Genomic DNA, 23940 nt, shown 5'->3' on the forward strand with positions numbered 1-23940 from the left:
GCAATCATTACAAAATTCGAGACCAGAGCCTTTTACATCAAATCTCCCTAAAGAGGAGAGAACTTGAAGGCCTTTTTGGCTCATATGACCAAAGTCTTTTGTGCCAAAGCTCCATCTATGAATGGACTTCAGCCACAACAAATAATTTGCAAGTAATGCTTTAAAATGCAAGTAATATAAAGTTCCCCTTTTGTTTCCTTTAACAATCAGCATGGAGCCCTTATGGACCTTCCAAGATCCAACACCAAAGGTAGTAAAATACCCTCTAGAATCAAGCTGCCCAATTGATAGTAGATTTTTCTTTATGCCAAGTTCAAATCTAACGTCTTGCAAAATCAGATCTTGACCATTTTAAAGGGCCAAGTGAATGGTGCCAACACCCTCTATCTCACATGCATAGTTATTACCTAAGTAAACCTTGCCTAGGCAACCTATAGTATATTCATGAAATGAATCCGAAGAGGGGTAACATGAAAAGAAGCACCGCTGTCCACTATCCATGATTGTGACAGCCCATCATGAGCTGAAAGTAAGGCATCAATTACATCCCTTTTGGTGATGTGCATCACCTGCTACTTCCATAATATCTGCATCATTGCATGAGGCTGTAACAAGTACCTCTTCAGTGTCAGGAAGCTCTTCAATTACCATACTAGATGCAACATTTGCCTTTGTAACTTCTTTTGAGGAAGAGCTGTCATCATCTTTCTTATCATCCTTCTTTTTCTTACCTTGCAGTTTCTTTCTTTCTTGCTCTTTCTTGAAGTACCGGCAATCGGGCTTTTTACGCCCTTTACGCCCACATTGATAGCATGTGACATCATGCTGTTTGCTCTTGCTTTTGCTTCTGTTTTTGCCTTTACTGGCTTCATTACCCCTCTTTTCAGACGTGCCTCTTACATGGTAAGTTGAGTCACTGTTTTCACCACTAGATTCTCTTCTGATTTCTTCATTAAGGATTGAACCTCTAACACCATCAAAAGTCAAAGCGGGGTTGTTGCTAAGTGACACAACCAAAGATTCCTAGCTGTTAGGAAAAGTCATCAATAAGAAAATAGCTTTCAATTTATCATCGAAAGCTGCCAAACCTGAGTCCTACAATTGACTCAAAACCCTTGTGAAAGCACTGAAATGCTCAGATGCTGGCTTAGACTCATCCAACTCCATGTTCACAAGTTTACGCATAAGATGCACTTGATTCATAGGAGTTGTATTTTCATAAGTGTCCTTAAGCTTTTTCCATATAGCATAACCTGTATCAAGATGCTTGATGTTTGTAAGTACATCATCAGACACTGCCATCTTAATGTATGCAATGGCCTTCTTGTTAAGTCTAGCCCAATCCACATTTGTCATAGCTGCAGGCTTAGTCTTCAAGAGAGCATCTTCACAGTCCTTGAGAAACAAACTGCCTTGCATCCTATCCTTTCACAAGTCAAAGCCAGTGCCATCAAACCTCTTGATTTCAAAGAGGGATTTAGTGTCACCGCTGCTAGAAGCATTTGCAGCCATTTTTCGGCAATACACTAGAAATTCAATGCTGCAATTTATGACAGCAAAAATGAGCTGAATATTCAACTGATTTCAGCTCAAAATTTTCAGCAAATAATAGCAAGATTCAGTCCAAGTATATGTACAGCAATAGAACGAATGACTTTCAGCATTATGACTGCAATTTCAGCATATATTAAATGCATACATCACTGCCAGGTAACTCCCACTTCAGCAATATCACCAAAAATACATCTGCAACAATCCCAGATCTGCAAATGATCACTAAGATTGCTGCAACATTAATAATCAGCAATACATCAACTCAATGGGAGTTGCCCAACATGTGTACTGCATACATATGTGCTCGTATCAACTTCTGATACACAAAACACCAAGAAATCTCTGCAATTTCTCCAAAATCGCACAAGCGGGAGATAAAAATGCTCAAATCACTCTGCTTATGGCAACAAGATTGCTTCACCAATATTCCCAAAGTGCATTTTACGCATCAACTTTGCCAAAATCCACAGATTTCAGCAAAAGGCCCAAAAATTTCTCTATCAAATCTGCCCCAATTGCATTAATACGTGTTCCCGAGAGCATAAAACGGGCAAATTTAGTAAAATTTCACAAAATTTTGCAAAAGCCCCAAAATTTCCGGGTCCAAGTGTGCACAAGTGTCAGCCAACCTAACCCAACCGAACAAAATTTCAGCAATACAACAATAACCCCAAATTTTATGGGTCCAATGTTGAGAAATTTTACTCAAATGAGCAAGATTTCACTAAATTTGGCGAAATTCCCAATTTAAATGCACACAATGTCTGTAATTTCCGATGCAGATGCCTCAATTATGCATGAACATCACTAGATTTGGAAAAACCCCGAATTTTTGGGCATAAATTTGCACAAATTTGAGCATTGTGCTTGCGTGTGCGAACCCCGATCAGAGGGGAAATAAATCATACTGAAAATTTCAGATTAAAAAAATATATTGGGCCGTTGACCTACCCGTCGTCCATGTAGTCACGTCGCATGACGGCCTGTCACTCGTGCAGCCCCATGTTGCCCGTCACGTAGCCGTCCCGTTGTCTAGCCAGTCACGCTTGACGCGCGTTACGCTCGTTCCCATCGACTGCTTGCGTCATGTTTGTCGGCTCTTGCCCGCGCTGGTTGCTCGACATGCACGCCACATGTTTTGCTGCCCGCTACTGAACACCCGAATGGTCCACGTTGCTGTGCCTATTTGTTGCCTGACATGCTTAGCGCCTGGTGCCCGATGGTCACACACTTAGTAGCTGCTAGTCACCCTACGACTGACCTTCTTCTCCCTTAAGCTGTTCGCGAGCTGCCTTTAATCTCGGGAAGCGTGCACTTTGCGCTTTGACACAAGTTTGAAGGGGGGAGAGTATGCAATGGAGTGCGAGACAGAGGCGAGAGTAGCAGTGTTGAGAGTTAGAGAGAGTGAACGCAGAGATAGGTGTACTAGATTGTGATGGTATACAAAGAATGAAAGAATATATTTATATGTTAGGGTACGATAAGGATGTGTTCACACCCGTATGACTATATACACGGAGATGAGGGGACTTTACACCCAATAGGTTCGATATCTGGCAGTGTGTGCAAAATCTATTTTTCGTAGAAGTTTTTTACTAAAGGAGTCATGTTTCTTTGTGTCCATTAGAGGAAGTGGTATCACTCTTGTTTTGACTTGCCTTCGCATCTTGCGAGTTTTTGCCATTGTTACTTTTCCTTCTCGAAGAAGAGGCAACCAACCATTGCCCCTTGAATGGATGTGTGTGGAGGACTTCTTGTAGAATTGATCATGTAGCCTCGTGTAATGCAAGAACTAACTCTTGAAATCGTAGAAGGTCAGTAATCTAGGTAGTGAGATAATGTGTTGGATAAAATGGAAGCATTTGTCGAGAAACTTGTTCAAGAAGAATATGACCTGATCATGGTTTGACTTTGGGGAGCTAGTAGTAGCAAACTCAGCGAGTAATCGTCAATATTCGGCTAACTTGACTTTCAAATCATCCCATTTCTAAACGGAAAACTTCTAAAGCTCAAAATGGAGATTGATTTGTCGAGTGTGATCTCGAGCCGCATAGCACTCAATGAGATGACTCTAAGGATCAAATTCGAGGGGAAAATGGTGTAATTGAGAGTGAAACTCAAGAAGTAATCCTTGTATTAACTCAACATTGGTTGTGGTATTGTGGGCTCTCCATTGACGGATGTGATCAGGGTGGGCTAAGCGAGGTTTGATGTCAGCAATGACATCCCAAAGTCCTTGAGATTTGAACACTTGTTGCGTGAAGTTCTACCAAGTGGTGAAATTTGACCAGTTAAAATGAGTCTTATCCGTAAAGGCATTGTTGGCCACTGCAACAGGAGTGGTAGTGTTAGGAGATGGAGGTGTAAAATGGGGGTAGGGTGAATACGGGGAATAGGGTGGGGGAGTGGAGTATGCTTGGGAAGGAATTTGAGAGTGCCCACCATGCATACAAGAAGTGTGCATAGTGGATCCAAATGTGGGAATGGGCGAACTAGAAAGGGGCATGGTAACTGCATGTGGGGCCCATGGTGGAGGGATAGGGACACAGGGAGTCGTGGATGGAAATCCTTGCGTAGGAGGTAATCCGAGGGATGTGTGATGACAGTCCATAAGTAGAGGATGGATATCCTTGTATTTGAAAGGTCATATGGGGTGTTTGTGAGTGTTTAGGGGTAGTGAGGGAAACGCCCATCACAACCATCGTAGAGTGGAAGAATGTGGTAAAGTGGGGGCATGTGGAAGGTATAGTGTTAAAGGGTGGCATTCCCCTTAACCATGCACCAAGAGCTGGGTGAATGGAGAGTAGGTAGATGGGGGGAGGGAGAATGAGAAGGTGTTAGGAGTGGAGATAGAAGATCCAACCCTTAGTATGCTTTGAGCGAAAGTGGAATGTAATCCAAGATTTTGGAATGAGGATGTGAGTAGATTAGAATATGGAGAAGATAGTGGTGTGATGGGAGAGAGTTGACAAGTGTGGTCTACTTTGTCAAATGAAATAGATTGTAGAGATATATCTAATTAAGGGTGTCTGCTTCAAGAGCCTTCTCTATTAAAGTTAACATATTGAAAACCATCTGTGGATCTTGCACACCAGAAGGAGAAACACAAGAGGGTTTTGGCTCATATGACTCAAATGGGTTATACGAATCTGACACAAGGCTTGGCTATGATAAAGGAGATGGATCGCCAGATGCGCCAAATGTTGTGGTCCCTCCAAGATCAAGAAGATGGCCAATCTCACCAACCGGTCCAATTGGAGTAGTAGCACTCGTGGAGTGTAAATGGAATTGTACATGATGGACAAGTGTTCCTCAAATTCTTCATTTGTAAGATCATCAAAACGAGAAAAGAAGGTGGTAAAGGTGAAGGTGTGTCTAGCTCCTCCTCGAGATCGTAATGCCTTCTCAGAGTCTCCAATGATGAAGCCTGATAGGGCGTCATAGGATTCGAAGAAGGTGCGTGAGACATTATGCTTCAGAATTGAGTCGCGTGTGTGTCTCGCACAAAGACTAGCCTCCATAATCACTGCAAGATAGTGTTTAGAAGAGCACTGGCTCTGATACCATGTGAAGATATGCTAGGGTTTACACTGAGGAAACATAGCATGCACGACTAAGATTGAAACACAAAGACTCAGACAGAGACAAGTAAAATACAAACCCTAACTGCAAAATGCAAAACACAAAAACTCAATGCTCAAACACAGAGACAAATATAGAGAGAAGAAACTCTGAAGTAAATAAATGTTGTAAATGAATGTAAGAGTGTACAGAATGCCCAAGGATAGAGCAATGCAGTATCGAAGATTGACATCTACCAGAGACGGATCCCGAGTACAGTAATCACCAATCGGAGTGTCGGAGTGCAAGAAACACCAAATGCTAATCATGAGAGTATCAGGGAACTAAGCCGACAACACGAGAGGTGTTTGCTGATGTAGACGGCCTGTTGGGCAATAAAAACGTAGGTACTGTAGCATCGCCTAGTGGGAAGGATGGTAGTGGTTTGTCGCTTGGCACCAGATGTTAAAAGCGCAGGCCGATCAGGTGCTATGATGATGCAACAGATGGAGACCTCCAAATAGCAAGGCGATGGCTGAAAACAAGCCACCTAGGGCTGAATAGTGATGAGTTGTAGTTGGTGATGGTTGGACAACAACAGATGGTAGGTGATTGATGGCTGAAATCTGCATGGTGGAGTAAGAAACCTACACAAAAGGATTAAGACTGAATGGTGGGCACACCATGTCTATTCATAGATGTTGAAGGGTGCTCCAAAAAAATAGGGTTTTGGGGGACCACTAAAACTCTCTTAAACCGCATACCAAATTTTTGGTTTTCATTAATTAAGCATGTTTTGGAGCTGTTTAAAAATGCTAATTAGCTTTTAAGCATGTTTTAGCTCAACATTGCATTCTCTATTTCTTCCATGAAGAGTATGGACGATCTTTGTCCAAATCCTTGAGAGAGTCTTGGCATTGGAGACATCTTGGAGGTCTATAGTATGTCTATGCCTCTCAATCCAAATGTGCCAAGCACTAATACTAGCAATCACCTCCCATTTGTGACAATGTCCATGAATCTATTGTGCATGTGAAGAGTTTGGAGTGGGGATCGTATTCAATTGTTAGGCAATGATGAGAAAGGAATGGCTCCACTATAAGTTCTCATACTTGCATATTGGGCTCTGTTTGTGAACCAAGATATTGTCCCCAGTCACAACCATAGTCTCTGTTGTGCCATTGAAGACCATCTCAAGGGCTCTCATTTGCACCTCTTGAGCTTTGGGACAATTCCATAGTGTGTGTACTGCAAAGCTCCTATGAGTGACCAGCCATAGGAAAATATAAATCTTCCTATTCAACCTCCTCTAGAAATTTGACAAAAAGTGATCTGAGACGTCCTATTTGTGTTAATGAGGAGTGGCTCTTGGTTGTGCTTTAATCCTACTAACCCGAATCCCTCCCTATTTTGGTGAGATCTATGGTATATCTTGCTATGGATGGACAAAATAAACAACAAGAAAGAGTGGAATATATGTGTACAAGTCTCAAGAGCTGGTGGATCTCATACCATCTAAAAGGTTAAAGAAATTGAGGGAGATTCAAGAGGCCAGCTAGCCCATATCAGATTTGGGGCTTAATTTGTCTTTCAAAGAGTTGGGTGAAGGCCAATCCCCAAGCAAACTAAGATGTAAATTGGTTTGAAGACTTGCTTGTCAATTTTGACAGCAAGATACAAATCTTGGTTGTACTCCACCCATTTGCAATAAAAGCTAAAGAAATACCACAAGGGGCATCAATTTTGGGGCCAATAGGCTGTCTATTGTCCAAGATTGAAGTGGTAAAGTGTGCATTTTCAGTTTATGTGAAATTTATGCTTGTTGTAACTAGTGCCTAATTAAGTTATTTACCACCCTCTTCGAGAAGGAAGGTTGTTTCATGGTTCCATTGTTGGGATACCATCAAGTCCTTTGAATTGGTGGGCCCAAGGGACTTGATTGAAGGTTAGAAGCTTTGCTCTAGTGCTGAAATTCTATTCAGCTGAGTATTCCAAGAAAAATGTCTTTAGATAGTAAGACTGGATCCAACAGGTATGATGCCTCTCAATTTGAAAAATTCACTGTGTTTTGGGAGAAATGCAATGCCTCATCTTAGACAAGGCATGCAACATGGACAGTAAGCTGACAATGTTGGTTTAGAGCAAAATGTGGGTCCTTCCAGGTCTCTTGAAGTTGATGATCAATTTAAAGATCAGTTGAGGACAATAGCTGAAATGTTTGTGCAATTGGCAAATGATCCTCAATTTAGTGCTTTTTGGACTCAAAATAGGACAACAAAGGCAAGAAGAGGAAATCGCCTTCAAAGAGCTTTGGGACAATAAGATGCACCAAACGAAGAGCCAATGCAACAACATGATCTTCCGAATGTTAGTAGTGAGCATAAGCAAATGATGCCAGTGGAGCAATTGATGCATATGCAAGGCCAACTTCGAAGTGCCAATCCAATGCTTTTTGGACATCAGGGCATGCATGCAATGATAGGGCAGCTAAGGTGCTTCGGCGATGGCACTAGTTTCCATGCTATGGTAGGTCAAGGACCACATAGGGGGATGTATAGCACAACTCCTTATGGTAAGTGGTGTGCAAGGTCCAATCTATCTAGGTATGGCTAGTAATATGCATAAATCCATGTATAGCAATGGTGGCATGATGCTGGAGCAGGAAGTGGTAAGTTTACCAATGGACATATGCAACCCACTATGTTTGGGTCTCATGGTATTAATATTGGTCATGAAATGCTCCATAAAGTGCTGGTCATGAGGAAAAGTGTAGCTAGTAATGTATGTAATGTATGGAAAAATGTATCTTGGTATGGTTGCCAATATGCAAATTTCCATGTAGAGTCACATTGCAATGGTCTAAAGTATGCAAACAAGAATGTTTCCTAATGCATTTGGTGCTTCTATCATGTCAGGTACACATGAGGGAATAGTCAATTGAATGCAATGTTGGAATCGCAACCACGTGAAAGTATATAGCATGACAATGCTTGAGAGGGAAAACGGCCTAGAACCTAGTGGAAATTTTGAGGCAAGTGAAAAGGTAAGGTTTCCACGTGCTTCTTGGTGAAGCTTCAGCATTGTTTCACCTATGAAAGAATACAACTAGATGGAGGAGGGTGACCTGGTAGATCATCCTCAATGTTGCACTTTATCTTGATGTGTTTTAGTTAGACCCGACTTTGGATTTGGCGCATTCGGTTCAGTAGAGCATAGAAGGTCCAACTATTGCGTAATGCTCAATGGGGAGGTTGCATCTCCACTCCCCTAGTTATGGACAGCTTGGTTATGTAGTGGATCTCAGATGTACTTGGTTTGTATCCAGGGCATTGTATGTTGGTAGTATTTCTATAATTGGGATCACTAGTCAGTGTACTTGTCACTGTGAGTCGGTAGGCTTTGAAACTATATATTTGCAAGGTTATGGACATGTATGAAATACATGGAATGTACTTTTTGATGTGATGTATATTTACAAGGCATGTATGGAATACATGGATGGTATGCAATATACATTTGTAGGTGATGCAAAAGAAGTACAATTGCGTAAGTTACATGTGGTTTGCAGTTGATGCATGCTTTACATGACTATCATATGGTACATCATTGCTATATGGTGTTGTTTATGTCTAGTTTATGCATTCCAATGGCTTGGAAGTCAGAATAATTTTGGGTTTTGGCATGTGGGCACATCTCTTATGGTATCGAGAGTGGTTATGATTCATATGTGTGGATTGTAACTAGTTTAAGTGACTGGAATTTCACATGCAGAGGGCATGAGCATGGTTAAGCAATAGGTGCACGTGTTGTTTGACTACTGTGTTAGCATGTATTTACAACAGTGGCAATGGATGCTTTGGCATATTGTAGTGCAATCGAGGATTATTGTAAGGATTTCAAGAAAGTGGTCTATCACAAGGACATGAAATTTTATTGCTTTACTTAGCATTTTATTCAAAGTTAATCAATGTACTAATGTGACTTACATATGTAAGGCGCAAGTTAATTATTCATAGCATGGGACCCAAGACCCGAAATATTAGTTGGTGCCAAAGGCAAAAGTTATAATAAGTTACACTTGACATGTAATAGGTGGTACTTGGTGTCAGATTGTAGTCTAGATTAATTTATTGGTTACTAATATTAGTGGTGATATTAGAGACTAGGCATTAATTAATTAATTAATTAGTGCTGGTCTAATGGTTAATAAGTGCTCAAGGATACTTGGAAGACAAATTGGCCTAGCTAGTTTAATTATTGACTGGTGGATTTTTTTTTTGGGCACTAAAAATAATTATTAAATGAGTTTTTAAATATTATATTAAAAAATTTAAGTTAATAAGCTAGATAATACTTGAAAATGGGATCAAAATGCTACCACTTAGCAAAACTTGTCCATATAAGTGGGAGAAACCTTTTTGGCGGTTGGTGGAAGTCTATTCCAACCATTGTGAGAGAGGAGGAGGCTATTAGAGAGCAATGAGATATTGTTGATGTGATTTGCAACCAATAGGGACCAATCCTATAGGAGATGACAGCAATTTGGAGCCCTTTAGTTGTAGATGACAGCAACCCAAGGTCCTTTTGGTGTAGGTGATAGCATATAGAAAGGGATAGCAGCCTTTGTGGTGGTCCTAATTGCAGGTGATAGCTTCCATGGCAGTTTGAGCAAAGAAGCAATAGTTTTTAGCATTTCTTACGATGAACTTTGAAATTTCTCTCTATGGCATTTTCTCTCATCCTATAGACATCTCTCAAATTATCTCAGCAAAATCTAGCCATTTGAGCCATCAGAGGTGGAGATATTGAAAAAATCTCTATTTTAAATTCTAATTTATAGGAGAAATTAGGGTTTGACAGCCACCTCAAAATGTGTATTTAGAATTGAGGGCCTAAAACTTGAATTCCAAAAGCTGAAAACAAAGAATTTTAGGGAAATTTAAGAGACTAGCCAACTCGTATCAGATTTGTAGCTTAATTTGTCTTTTAAGGAGCAGAATGAAGACCCATCCCTAAGCAAACCAAGGGGTAATTTAGTTTGAAGTCTTGTTGTTCAATTTTGACAGCAAGAGGCACTTGGATTAGCGTAGGAGATAAGAGAATATTAGTTGTACTTCATCTATTTGCAATAAACACTAAGGAAATAAGACAAAGGGCGCCAGTTTTGTGGCCAACAAGCTGTCCATTGTCCACAATTAAAGTGGTAAAGTGTGCATTCCTACTACATTGATGAAGTAGATGCATTGTATTGCTGAAGTAGCAATCCAACTAGTAGAGATATTAAGAGTCATGATCTTGGTCTTCCCTAGGTTTACAATGAGATCCCTTTCTGTGTTGAAAGCATGTAAGGGCATCAAGATTCTTCTATAGCCTATCAGAAGTCTGAAATTAGCACAATGTCATCTTTACATAGTAAGATGGGATCAAGATTCCTATGAGTGGTGCTCTTGCTCCTCCAACTTTATAAAATCAGCATGTTATGAATATGTAGTCCAAAGAGTATGGGCTAAAGGGGGCATCCTTTCTTCATGGCAATTGTATTATAGACTATGTTAGACATCCCACTTGGGGCTTGTACTCCACTTGTCACAGACTTACAGAGTGCAAGAATCCCCCACATCATCTCTAATATAACCTATGGCCTTAGGTCGGTGAAAGAGCCTCATCAGTGGTAGAGTTAGTATCAAAGGCCTTGCAGAAATCCAGATAGCAGCAATTTTCCTATGTCTGCTGGGCCCTCCTCAATGATGGCACATAGGGTCATAATATAGTCAAGGGCGGAGTATCCTCTTTTGAATCCAACCTGTCCAGCTGCTTTATTGATATCTGTCAGTCTTTATGCTCAACTTGTGCTGCTCTAGAATAGAATAAAGAATGTTGGTCAGTATATATCCAATCGTGATCGTTCTGTAGTTGTTGGGCTCTGTGGGATCTCTTGATTTTTGTGCATGGGTTCAATAGTGTTATTGGCCTAGTTGGATGGGAACCCTCACATTGGGCTCTAGTAAGCATGTGTGCTAGAAGAGGGGGGTGGGGGTGGGCGGGGGGCGCATGTGAGAAATGCTCAACAAGTAATCCATCCTCCACATGCTTTAGAGTTTCTTCTCAGTTTTGGGTTTTCTTTTAGGCCCAAAGATTGCTCCATTGTCTTTGTTAGCCTTGTTAGTAGAATCTGAAGACGGTACTTCTTGACAAATTGGCTCTAGGTTAAGTTCTCAGTGCAGCTCCATCAACCAAGCAAAATGCATACTGTGGCAAGATCATCGCCTATACAAGTCAGAGTGATATGCAACAGGAAGTTAGAAGTCTCTGTTGTAACTGAGGGTAGAAGCCATGGAGGAAGAAGATGAGGCTTCATGGATGGACTTGACTCTTGCCTTGGAAGTTGAACACTTCTTTTTTGTCTTCATAGGGCAATCTTTGGTGATATGACCCCTTTGCTTGCACGTGAAAGACTTGCCTTTTCTCATCACATAATGTACCTATTGCCCTGTCCAAGACAGATTGCTGCCTCTTAAATGAAGCCTTAAGTTAGGGACCATTACAAACACGTGTCAAGAAAGTTGATAGAGAGATTGATGAAGTTTGATTATCCATGAAGGCAACTAGAGGTTTCTCTGAATGAACCACTAGACAGATTGACAAGTTCTGATGCCCATCTGAAATTCTGACAAGTCCATCGTGTTCATTTCATCTGTTTGCCACACCTCCACGTCATCAGTCTGCTATGTCATCAGCCTATCCCTTGCTTAACTAAACTGGTTTGATATTGGCGATGCCCAAGTTCATTGTATACATACTATTTCATAGTAGTTTTGTCAATTAGATCCCTATGGGAAAGTGCCGGTGGGAAACATGGACTCATCATTGCATAATAGTCATTGCCAGTCACAGAGGACGGCCAGTTTCTAACTTCCAGTCCCAATTTCATATTGTCCCCCAGTCTCCGTGTTAGAGGGCACTTTAGTGGTGACTGGGGATGGAAGTTTTTGTCTCCATCCCCATTCCCGTTCCCATCATTCATCCGATGTTACTTTGGTCATTGCATTATCTTGCATGTCTTGCATCCCATAGAACCTGCATAGAGGTCCAAACTTTTGGGACCAACCTTTACTGCCCTTTGAATATATAAAATATACTCATAAACCACATAGAATGCTTTGTGTGAACGATGAGTTCAAGAACTAGAAACTTTTTCACTGAAAGCTGTAATGAATATTTTAGGAACTTCCTTGGAATTTCGGACTGTGTATACATGAATTTAGTATATTCCTCTTTGTTTTTCCATCACTTTGTGACCGTATGCTCACTATTTTGCAAGAAGATTGATTTCATTCAAAAGGATTCAGAACTTTTTGGTATAACAACATTGAATTAGCTTTGGACTTATATGATAAGCAAGGTCCATCAAGAAGAAAGTTTGCTGGTTATTTTCTCTTTTGAAGATCTTGTGGAAATGGTAACATGTGGTTTTTACTTTCTTAGTGTTTCTTACGTTGTGTTTCCTATGGTTTTAAACAAACTTCAAGTACTTTCCCTTTTCTAGTTTCAAAGTAGACTAACCTTTAAAACCCATTGTCTTTTTTCTCAACCAATTGAACCAAAACCTTTTCTGAACATGCATTTTTCTTTTGTTTTATAGGAACTACTAGGCCTTAGAAACATAAGGGTGGTTCAAGAGGATGGAAGCCCTCAAGGAAAGAAATACTTTCTTCTTTGGGATCCTCCAATGTACTTCAGCACCGTAAGTGTCATGTTGTGCACTAGATTCAATCCAGCCTATCATATATAAATTGAGTTTCCTTTTCTAACAATTAGGTGTGTGACACATACATAGTTTTAAAATGTGCTCTTTATTCTTCTAATGTAGAAACCACCATCAAGAAATTCAACAAAGGGTGATGCATCAAAACAACACAGCAGAGGAAATGAGGCCCCAAGAGAGTTACAATTCAAGCGCTTCAGGTGCATAAGATTGCTTATGGGTGATATTCAGTTCTCAGTCTGGAAATTAATCACATCTTTCAGAGCTATTTTTGACTGCATGTCCCTTCTGAAATGAAACTGAAAACAAGCCCTGCTCTAGTGACCCCAACCCTAAGCTGCCCACATGTTTGATAAGCTGCCATGAACTCAGCATACACAGCACTGCACACTGTGTATGGCTGCTATTGGCCTAGCCCAAACCGCTTCCTTTGACAAGACATGTTGGACCTCCTCCCCTGGACATGCTTATATTTTTCCAGCCCCATCCTTTCTCAGCCTTGTTGAGCAACATAGATCTTGAGCATGGTTTAGCTATGGAGGATAGAATACATAGACATGAACCATGATGACATAGACAAGAGACAATGACTATCACTCAAGTGAATTAGGTTCCAAGATTAAATGCTTGGACTCAATCCTGAGTAGGACATGACAATGATTGAAAGGACAAAGTACAATAGCATTATTTTAAAATAAGAACCAAGTACATGCTTATGTAGCCTTTGGGTTGTTCCACTCTTCTCATTGTGCTTATGGGATATATAGCATATCTTCCTGGAGCATACATCATTTGTCATATCTTTCAACACCCCCCCCTCAAATGATGAGTTCCTACACTTGTTGGCTTTTGCCCCCCCTACATAATGGCATGGCCCAGGAGACTAGCTCATAGGTAGCCTTGTCAAGTTAATGCTTGAAATTGTATATCTTTGGCAAGGGTTTCTACAAAACAACATCCACAAAGGGAAACAAAATCCATTATGGAAAAACATAAGATCCACTATGGGAAAGATACAGTGAAAAATTCTTCAAAACAACCTATTAGAGTTGTTGTCAATAACGGAAGCATCTTCTTCATCTTCTTTATTCATGAACTGATTTTGATGGTTACCATTCTACACTTGTGCTCTTTTCTTGTGGAAACATTCACTGGCCATGTGGCCAGTCTTACCACAAAGATGACATGTGACCCGATTTTTGTTGTCGGAGTTGAATCCTCGGGCTTGGCCCTTTGCTCCATAATTTCCTTTGGTGTCCACCAGATTGTCTCTTTGTGTTGAGATAGCTCCCTTTGCAACTTTGTTTTTATGTTTAGTTTCTTCATCAAGTAGAGAATGCTCAATGTCTTTAAGTGAGAGTTTTGAAATATTACTTAAGGTAGATACAGGGTTGTTAGGTACGAAACATACGATATGGTACCATACAATAAAATACGGTACTAATTGGTAACTTATGATTTTATAAGGTACGGTACGGTATTAGTACAGGAAAAAAAACAAAAACTTGGTTATTTTGGATTATAGATGATAGAACACAGTTTGGGATTAGCTTTATGTTTTTATAAAAAGCCAAGTTGAATACAACAGAATTTTGCTTATTTTCAAAAGTTGAATCCTCCAATATTGCTGTTTTTACATAAACAGTATGTCTATGCCGAGAGCACTATGATTGTCTCTTGTGAGGAAATGGGAATTTATTTAGTTTTCACGTATTCACCCTTATTTTGGATTGATGGCATTTCTTTTTCTCAAGCTGTTGCAACTGTGCTTGTCATGGCCAGTCCAATTGTGGAGGTGTCTTCACTTTTATCTGAAATGGTGCAACATAATCTGCGATGCATATCCTTTTGCAAAACTCGCAAGCTTAGTGAACTTGTACTAAGCTATTGGTAAGAAGTTTCTAACGTTCTTAGCACAAGCTTGCTTTGCTTAATTCTCAAGGGATCTAAGCCTTTGTGTACTTGCTTCATTGCTCAGTCGGGAGATTTTGAAAGAAACTGCTCCTACTCTTGTGGATACCATCCGTGCATACCGAGCAGGTTATACAGCACAGGTACCCTTTTGAAGCTTTAAATTCTTCATTGGATAGCATGGTGGGCAGCAGTCTACCAAAGAAAGAAACTGCATCCATGTTTTGATGAGTTATTTGTCTTGAAACCAATGTCTTTACTGTGAGCTTCGAAGACCGAGTCGAAATAGAACATATTATGTGTTCATTGTGTTAACTGTTAAAGGTATTTCTGGTGTTGTCAAGTTTGGAAAAGGATGGAAAAGTGGTATGATGGAAGTGTGCCAGTGTTTTCCAATTGATAGGCTCCAGAGTCCACTCCCAAGATTGAAAATCTACAAGCATGATGCTGTTTTGGGGAGAAGCAAGGCTGCTTAGAAGGCATAAAATGCTCAATGAAATTCAGATTACTGTGGACCTATGTAGGATTGATTATGAGGATGTTTAAGTGTCATGAAAGTACACTCATTTAGAGCTTGAATGGGCTGCTGCTCCACCTCTCTATTGCCTTTGCTATCTTCTCACTCTTTGCAATTGCCATTAGCTGAACAAAGTCATCTCCACATTGCCTTCACCTTCTTTCTTTGTTGTCACCAACACTTCCACTTAACATGCCACATACTCAATTGATTCAACACTTGACAGACTGAAATGGGTATCAGTGTCCACCTTGGCTTGTCCAATAGCGAACAGCAAAAGCTTTCTGAATCAATTGATCTGAACAGACTGAAATGCATATCAATGTCCACCTTGGCTTCTCTCAAATCAAACAGCAAGAGCTTTCTGAATCAATTGTATCATCTAGGATCTTCTTCCTTCATATATATTCACCAATCCAGACAACCTTCGAGATTTGCAAAAAAAAATCTTCAAGCTACTTCTGTAAGCTCATAAGCATGCATAACATGTCTTCATCCATAAAGGTATTGCTATTATCAACATTCAACTCACAGACTGCAAATGTTTTCGATTTAGGTGCTCACCACATGGTTTGCCATTACAGAACAGTGGTGATCATAACCAAGGTGCCTTTGATAGCATGTTCTCCTATTGGAAAAAAATTGTGGACCCAAATATTTGCTGGTATATGGAAGGCTTAGAAGCCTTGCATGATCCTTGGCAAATCAAATCAGTTTTCTAAATACCCTTCTTCCTTCATTGGATGACGAGATCCTTATTTAGCATTGCCATTTTTCATTAAAATCACAATTACTATGAGTTGTGGTTTTCGACAAAAGAGTTTCCAGAGGCCGGATGTTCATTGCACCACAATCCAAAATTAACCGGAGTATTGTTTGTGAGGGCTTAGATGACAGAAAAGGCAAAGGTGGACATGGGTTCTCTCTAAAAATCCTTGCAGGCTTTATAACTGCAAAATAAATAGCATTAAGATACAGGATAGTGTGCTGGTCATCAAGAGAAAGTGGCCATCAGCAGGGCTTGTATGTATATGAGCTATTGAGTTGGTCTGCTTCAGATCAGCCAGTTTAGATGATGGTTGTGTATCAACAGCAGCAAATGACACGTTGTGATGAATGGTTGATGACTACTTTAGAGCGGCCTAGCCAATATGGTGAAAAATGTGGACCAGCACTTGCAGATGCATGAGTAGATCAATGGACAGATTGCCATTATGAGGAGCCTTTTCCTTAGGAAGCCGTCACAGCACACCAGGTAGATGATACTATGTTAGCTACGTATCAAAATGAGATGAGCAATGCTCACAATCTGTTGGTTCTTATTGCAAAAAGGGCTCTAAGAATCTTTGTGGACTGTCAGAGTTAGTCGCAGACTTCATTGTACATCAAACCATTGGAATGATAACTGCCTATGGTGCTATTTTAAGAATTGGCTTAGCATTGTAGAGGCAAAGTGGTTGGTTTTTCTCTATCCTATCGCCCTCTTTGAAATGCCCCCTAGGATCCGACCTACACACGAGACACAACACAAGCCATATCCACAAATATAAGGTACTAGACATCAAACTCACCTCCCAGCCATAGAGCCACCCAACCCTGGGAGCTAGCAGCCACATCCCAAGGGTTGGTGTCATATGCCACCAACCCACACCATCCCAGTATATGGATGGATTGGCCAATGGCCAAGAGTCCAAGAGAGGTGATCACACAACAATGTGCACAATAGGGCCTTGAGTCCTATAAATAGGACTTTGCTGCCCTAACTTCAAAGCGTCCTTAGTGCATTCACACTAAGTCACTTCATAACCACTATGACCAATGCTACTAGTGCCTATTTGAATGTCTAAGGATGTAACACTTCCCCTCTTATAAATGATTGATGTCCTTAGCAATATTGTGAGTAACAAAATGGGGAAAATGACTCTTCAACAAACGTACCAACTCCCAAGTAGCCTCACCTCCGGGTGGTTTTTTCACTTGATCAAATACTCGGGATAAATAGTCCAATGGGATTGTTTAGTCCTAAGGTCAAGAATCAATCTAGGTTTGAGTGGAATATATTGAGCAATATCGCCAAGCCGGGGGACCTACTCAATTGGAACAATCAATTCACCTTTTCCAAATCATTCTTTCAAATGACTAACGTGAAACACAGGATGAACTCAAATTTCCAAAGATAAATCCAGCTCGTAGGATATGCTACTTATCTTTTTGGTAATCTAAAAAGGACCACAATACCTCGAAGTTAACTTATAGCAGTTGTCTGTAAGCATCCAATTAGAGACCTTTGGGACTTTAAGGTAAACTCGCATGCCTTCCTAGAGCTCTCGAGGTATATAATGTTGGTTAGATTAAAACGTAGTACGATCATGGGCTCTTTTAATGTTTTGCCCAATAATTATCAACATCTCCTACATATCATGCAAAAAGTTAACCAAGACTACTTTTCACCCCCTTGAGCTTAATGGCAATCCATGGCTTTTTTTTTTTTTGCAAATGAAGTGTGGCTAATTATATTACTTCAGAAAAAACCGAGTACAAGGAAGTGCTCATTCTCAACAAACTCGCTAGAGCTGATCAGAGTCACAGATATATCAAGTATACAAGCCTCTCAGGGCGGTCTAGGGGGGATGGGGGTAAGAAGCCATGGAGGGGGGGTGAATCACCATCTGGGACTACTTGTCTACATCACGAAAAATAGGTCCTGGCCGCCCCAAGTGTGCATGAAATGCCCTCCATCTAGTCCCATCGACTGCGGAGGGAGTGGATGATGGAGGTCTAGAGCTCTGCTAAAGTTGACTGTACTAAAAGATTGTCCCTGCTAAAAACCTCCTGACACTGCGCCTTCTAGATATGCATCATGTAAAACTCCCAATGATCTCCCTTACCTCAGAGTGGTCTGCTGCGGGCTCCAGTACCTGGCGGATGGGTAGAGCCTCCAAGCCAACTATTGTGCATGACCCAGCCTCAATAAGGAAGATCGTGTCCTACATCCCAGCCTCATACAGACGGTGACGACCCTGGCTGACTGCTTGCTAGCAGAAAGCTCCCCATGAGATACATCCATGGCTGGGTGCTATGCGGCGGAGGATGCGGCATGCTCCTCCACACTAGTTGCATTGCCTCACATGACCAAAGGCAGTGCTTTGGAGTTTCCAAAAACTGTTGTGTGCAACGTTTACATCCTCCATCCTTCTGCATCTGGGCTAACCAACTCCCTACCGCTAGGACTCCATGTGCCACCAACCATACGAAATGCGATACCCTCCTCGATCCCCAACTGTCCCATAGGCGGTGCCAGAAAGTCCGTCAGAAAGCATCTGTGATGCTGTGCTCTGCCCAGTACTTGCTACGCGATGGCACCCAGTCCATGTCCTCCTGCATCAGCACGTATCTGTCAATCTTGGTTGTGTACTCCAGGAACTCCTCCCAAATCCGGAGGTGCCACTCATGGAGCTCCTCCCAGAAAACATAGGGGTCCAAATGCCGAGTCTTTCCCTAAAGGCCCACCACCTAAATCCTCCTCCACGAAAGGACAGCTATCCCCTCATCGTGTTGCCCTCTGTTAAGGGCCAAACTACCCCCCTCTAGAACAATGAAGAAAGTCCCATGCGGGGCGCCGCCCGCTCTACTTGCCACCTATAGGGAGATACCTGTCGGTGAAAACTTAGCAGCCCATACCTCCCTGAGCTCTATCGTCTCTCATACCGCAGGGCCAAGCCACTCCTGAGGTATTGTTGCGTCGATCTCCCTTCTCCTCAATTCGACTCCTCTCTGGCAACCTAATGTCCGCCACAACACCTCCTCGTCCACCAATCTGTACGCCTCCCGCCAGGTCCTGATGGTACGATCCGGGCGGGCCTTCCAACCAGCCCACTAGATGGGGGGGTGCTCACTGATCTGTACCCCCTCCTGATCTATAACTTGGGGGTTCTAGATCACGGGCTAGCAGTCTATCTCCTCCTGGCAACCTGGGTCTATCTCCTCCTGGCAACCTGGGTGGCTCTGAGTTAGGGCCTTCTGGAGGCCTTGGCACACACGAAGTAAGCTACATAGGAAGGGGGATTTCGGAGGTATGATCTGGGCCGTCGTGAAGATCCATCTCAAGGATGGTTTTCAATCCCCGCCAAGCCTCGGTCTGCACTCCTGGAGACACTCCTGTAGTAGGACCTTCCAAGTTTGCCCTCCTGGTGTGAGACCACAAACTACAAGCTTGCCCAAAAGGGCCATACTCTGATACTTTGGGTCAATGATCCCAAGCCCTCCCTTTGACGGATGCCGGATGACGATCGCCCACGCCACCTTGGCCCGAGAGGAATCGTCCAACCCGGCCCAAAGGAAATTCCGCACTAGGTGGCGAAGCTGAGCAACACAGGACGAGGAGAAGCACCAACATGAGGCAATGTACCAAGCTATTGCTAGGAGGACCTGGTTGACCACCAGGGCTCGGGTTGCTACGTAGAGACGAGCAGTACTCCAATAGGTTATCTTTCTCTGAATAGAGTCAAGGACTGGAAGAAACTGTTGTGGGCGGGGGTGATGTCAAGTCCCACCTAGAACCCTAGGTAACGGACAGTTTTCCCTCTGCACACCCATCTAAATCCCAAGTGGACACCCCACTTCGTACTAGAGTCCGGTCTGTAAGGAAACCAACCGACTTCTGCCAGTTGATTTTCGCTCCTGCAGTACAGAACACCTTGAGAGCTAGTCTCACTCTCTCCAGCATCAACTCATCGTCCTCTATGTAAAGTGTTGTATCATCTGCATACTCTGAGTCTAACAGCTTTGTCTCCTCTCTCACCGGAAGTCGGAGGCCATGTAACCTGCTCACACATGATCTGAGGAAGTGAGACATCGCCTCTACAAAGAGTAGGAACAGATACGGGGCTAGTGGGCAGCCTTGCCGTACCGATCTCTCCAGCCGAAACTCCTCCCCTCTCCTGCCACCTATGAGAACCTTGTTGGTAGCTGATCTGTAAAGTGTAGAGACCCCATGGATCCATGCCTGGGGGAAGCCCAACCTCTCCATGGTGCCCTCCAAGAAGTCCCAGTCCACCCTGTCATAGGCTTTCTTGAAATCCAGGAGTAGTATAGCTAATCCCTGACCACTATGCTGGGCCCACTTTGTCACCTCGAAGAAGGTAAAGACATTGTCTAGGAGGCTCCTATCCTGGACAAAGCCTGTTTGTGTGTCATGAATGATGTCTAGAAGCACGGGGCGGAGTCGCCTACCAATCATCTTTGTTAGTGCCTTATAGGCAATTGGCAACAAGGTAATCGGTCTCCACGGGGATAGCTCCAACCGGTCTCCCCCTTTGGGGAGGAGACCGATAAGACCTACCGATAGACTCCCTGGCATCCGACGTGAACTGAAAATCTCCTCGAAAGCCAGCAGTAAGGGGTCCTTCACTACCTCCGAGTAGGTGGTGAAGAAGGCCTTAGAGAGGCCATCCTCTCCCGGGCATTTCTGTCCATCCTGTGTGTGGAAAGCCTCCTCTAATTCCTTCTCTGTGAAGAGGTCTTGGAAGAAGCGTCCCATCTCCTTTTTGACGAGGGACGGGGTGTGACCCCAGACCTGCTGTCTGCAATGCTGTCCTCTGGCTGAGGTTGTCTCTTGCTGGAAAAGGCGTTTGTAGTAGTTGGTGGGAATCTCCATCACCTCGTGTGGGCTAGAATGAATCCTCTCATACTAATCCCGAAGGCTGCTTATCAGCTCTCTTGAGCTGCGGGGCTGATATGCATGAAAAAAATCCCTGCACATCGTGTCCCGCTTCTGTGCCTAGAAGGCTGCTATGGTGCGGAATGAGAACTCTGAGTGCTTGTCCTCTAGACCGGCGATGGCTGCTTGTGCGCACACCTCCTGTGCGTGGAGGATGGAATCCCCTGGTGTCTCTTGTAATAATCTTTGCGTGGCTGCTATATCCCATCGAAGTGCTCTCTCCTCCCAACTCTATTGCCTGGCCTGTAGGGCTGCCCCCTCTTGCCCCACTCCCTAGTCCAAATCTACTCAATCTGTCTCTTCACCTCCTGTGTCTTGTAGATCGAGTCAGGGATCCAACAGGATCGTGTACTTAGGGAAGATGCTAGGGGATCAAGTGTGAGGAGGATTGGGCAGTGATCGAACAGAGTGGTGTTAGCCAACTACCCTATCTGGCCTGTGTGAGAGCATCCCCACTCTCCCACAACCTATCCAACCGCTCCAACAAGACTCTGCCTAGCTGCGTGTATCCCCATGAGAAGTCCAAGGATCTTTTTCTCTTGTGGAAAGCTGGGTCTCTCCAAGCATCGAGAGCTCCTACTACCAGTAGGAAGACCTCCCATGCCTCCTGCTCCTCCCCAGCCATGCCTTGGTAGTTTCTGCCTCTACCCTATTGGTCCTCTAAGGCCTCTAGGTTGTTGAAGTCTCCAACAATCCAAGAGTCCACCTCTGGGAGTCTTACGGCAATCTCCACCCAGAACCTGCTGCGTGCCTTGACCTTAGTGGCGGCATAGACATTGAGGACTTCGAGACACGAGTCCCCAATATCCAACTTGATCCATAAAACCCTCCCTACCACAATCTCCCCATGATCCCATACACACGCAGTAAGGCCTGGCTAAATAGAGGTGCGTACGCCTCCACTCATGCCGTGGGCACCGATGGCGTACTCCCAGTAGGTGTGTGACCTGCCTGGGAGAACCTTCCCTACCCGATGGGCCTGGGCGGGAGTGAGCTTGTGCTCCTGCAGAAGTAGGATGTCTATCCGTCTAGCAAGGGCCGGCTGCAAATCCTACTGAACAATCATCTTCCTAGAACCACATGCCTCATATAGTGGAGACTATTCACATTCCAGGATGCAAGGTGTAAGCTCATGGGAAACCCTGTGACTGACTGAACAGGCATCTGTTCGGTGTGGAAGCTGCTGCTGAGGAGGAAAAACTATGGGGCATGCGAGTCCGCTTTGCCACAAGCCTAGACGACGAACTCCAACCTCCCATGGTGGCCCTCGGGTGGACCATAGGGGGGATAGATGCTCCAGGTGGTACCACCAATGCATCTATCAGCAAGGCTGAGAGTTGTGACTCTATACACTGGTAAAATGGGCTGTCTGTGCCAAGGGCCACTCGATCACATCCATCGGAACTCTCCACTGTGGAGGGGCTCGAAAGATAATGCTCAAGTGTGGGACCTTGGCACCAGCCCACTAGTTAATGTCCATCACGCAACCTGGCCACTACTGTGTAAACAGTCTAGTCCTTCTCCCATCTACTTGGAGATGTGGTTCGCCGCCTGACTCTTGACCTCCTCCTCTATCTGTGTCGTCATCTAATCCCCTGAGTGAGAGGACTCAACGAAGAAGGCATAGTTTGATCCATCTAGTGGTGCTACTAGATGGACCTTGCCCCTCCTTGACTTACGTACCACAAAGATCCCCACCTTCAAAGGTAGTGGGAAGTCTCTGCACTCCACAACTCTCAGGTGTAGGACCACGGGCCATTGCAGAAGAACTCCTAGGGTAACATCTGCGCCTTTCTCGGGAAAGTGTGACAGGCAGCAGGGATAGTTGAGCTGGTGGCGGTGTGGGGAGGGCAAGACTGCTGGTGTGAGAAGGATGTAGACATGTGTGACTCATCACCTCCTGTGGGAGAAGGAGGGGTGGGCCAAGGGAGGATCACCTATACCGCGTACGGATCAGGGGGGGTGCTCGGCAAGGGAGGTGGTGGGGGGGAAGAAGATAGAGGGATGGTGGGGTGGTCGGAGGTATGTAGCGGGTATGGGGGAGGGTTGGTGGCTCTGGGAGGGGGGGCTATGGGCCAAGGTCAGTGGGGGATCCATGGGAGGTTTGGGGAGGGGCGTGTGGGGGCTGTGGGATTTCAAGTGAGGTAGCCTATGGCACGGGTGGTGGATGTGCGGGCAGGGGGGGCTGCAGAGTGCTCTGCCAGGGGGCTATCGCTCGCCCTCCTGCTCTGTGCTGCCGTGGCTGTGTCTGAGGAGCTGATTGTGGCCCTCCCTGCCATCTCCCTCTCTATCATCTTTGAACCTGTGTAAAGCCGTCAGCGTCCACCTACGGGCCTGTTGGCAGAGCCACCTTGGCTCCGAAACGCATGCAATTCACTTTTTGATTCCCAAAGTCCTAGTAGCGCTAGCATTGCCCTAGTTGCCCAATCACAATGACTTATTGCGTAAAGGAGTGACCTCTTGCCTCAATCTCCATGAACTTTGGTATACTCTTTGTGTCTTCCATGGCCACTCGTACCTTTGGGACTCTTGTAGCTGTCACTGCATCTGCGAAGGAGGCAGAAATAATTGTGCTGAAGAGCCGTCTAAAGTCCTCCACTAACTAGCGGTACTCTATAGCCAGTCCAAGGAAAAGTAAAGTGACTGGATGTTTGAGAAATCTGTAATGGAGCAGAAATGTCTTGATTGTGAAGCCGCTATACCAGGGAACCATGTAAATGACCCCCTTCGTGGAGGCATAGGGTGAGCTCTCCACTAACTCACGAGCTGCGTCCGCAAAGGTGAGTCGAACCATGAAGATCCCTTGGCCCATGAGGACTGCCTCTGCAATCTGTGCTATGCCAATGCGCAGCGTGGAGTGGAGCTAATCTCGCAGCTCCCTCGATGGGGAGTGTCCAATGACCTGACCAAAGA

At 43.8% G+C, this 23940-nt stretch overlaps 1 protein-coding gene across 7 annotated transcripts in view; it reads left to right on the forward strand.

The window, feature by feature from the left end:
• The window catches only part of LOC148016928 (UBQ, helicase-c and DEAD-like helicase domain-containing protein), a 263742-nt gene that overhangs the window by 131976 nt on the left and 107826 nt on the right, over positions 1-23940 (forward strand). For all 7 annotated transcript variants that reach the window (XR_015687890.1, XR_015687891.1, XM_087663100.1 and 4 more), the window contains 4 exons: positions 12758-12859; positions 12986-13080; positions 14663-14770; positions 14859-14934. Coding sequence is in view for 5 of the 7 variants with exons in the window: in XM_087663100.1 (XP_087519226.1) it covers positions 12758-12859; positions 12986-13080; positions 14663-14770; positions 14859-14934 (381 nt within the window). In the remaining 2 variants the exon portion in view is untranslated. The remainder of the gene's footprint in view (positions 1-12757; positions 12860-12985; positions 13081-14662; positions 14771-14858; positions 14935-23940) is intronic.

This window comes from Lygodium microphyllum, chromosome 22 (genome assembly GCF_053477565.2).
Source record: "Lygodium microphyllum isolate KBCC chromosome 22, Lygodium_microphyllum_v1.1.10, whole genome shotgun sequence".
Taxonomy (NCBI): domain Eukaryota; kingdom Viridiplantae; phylum Streptophyta; class Polypodiopsida; order Schizaeales; family Lygodiaceae; genus Lygodium; species Lygodium microphyllum.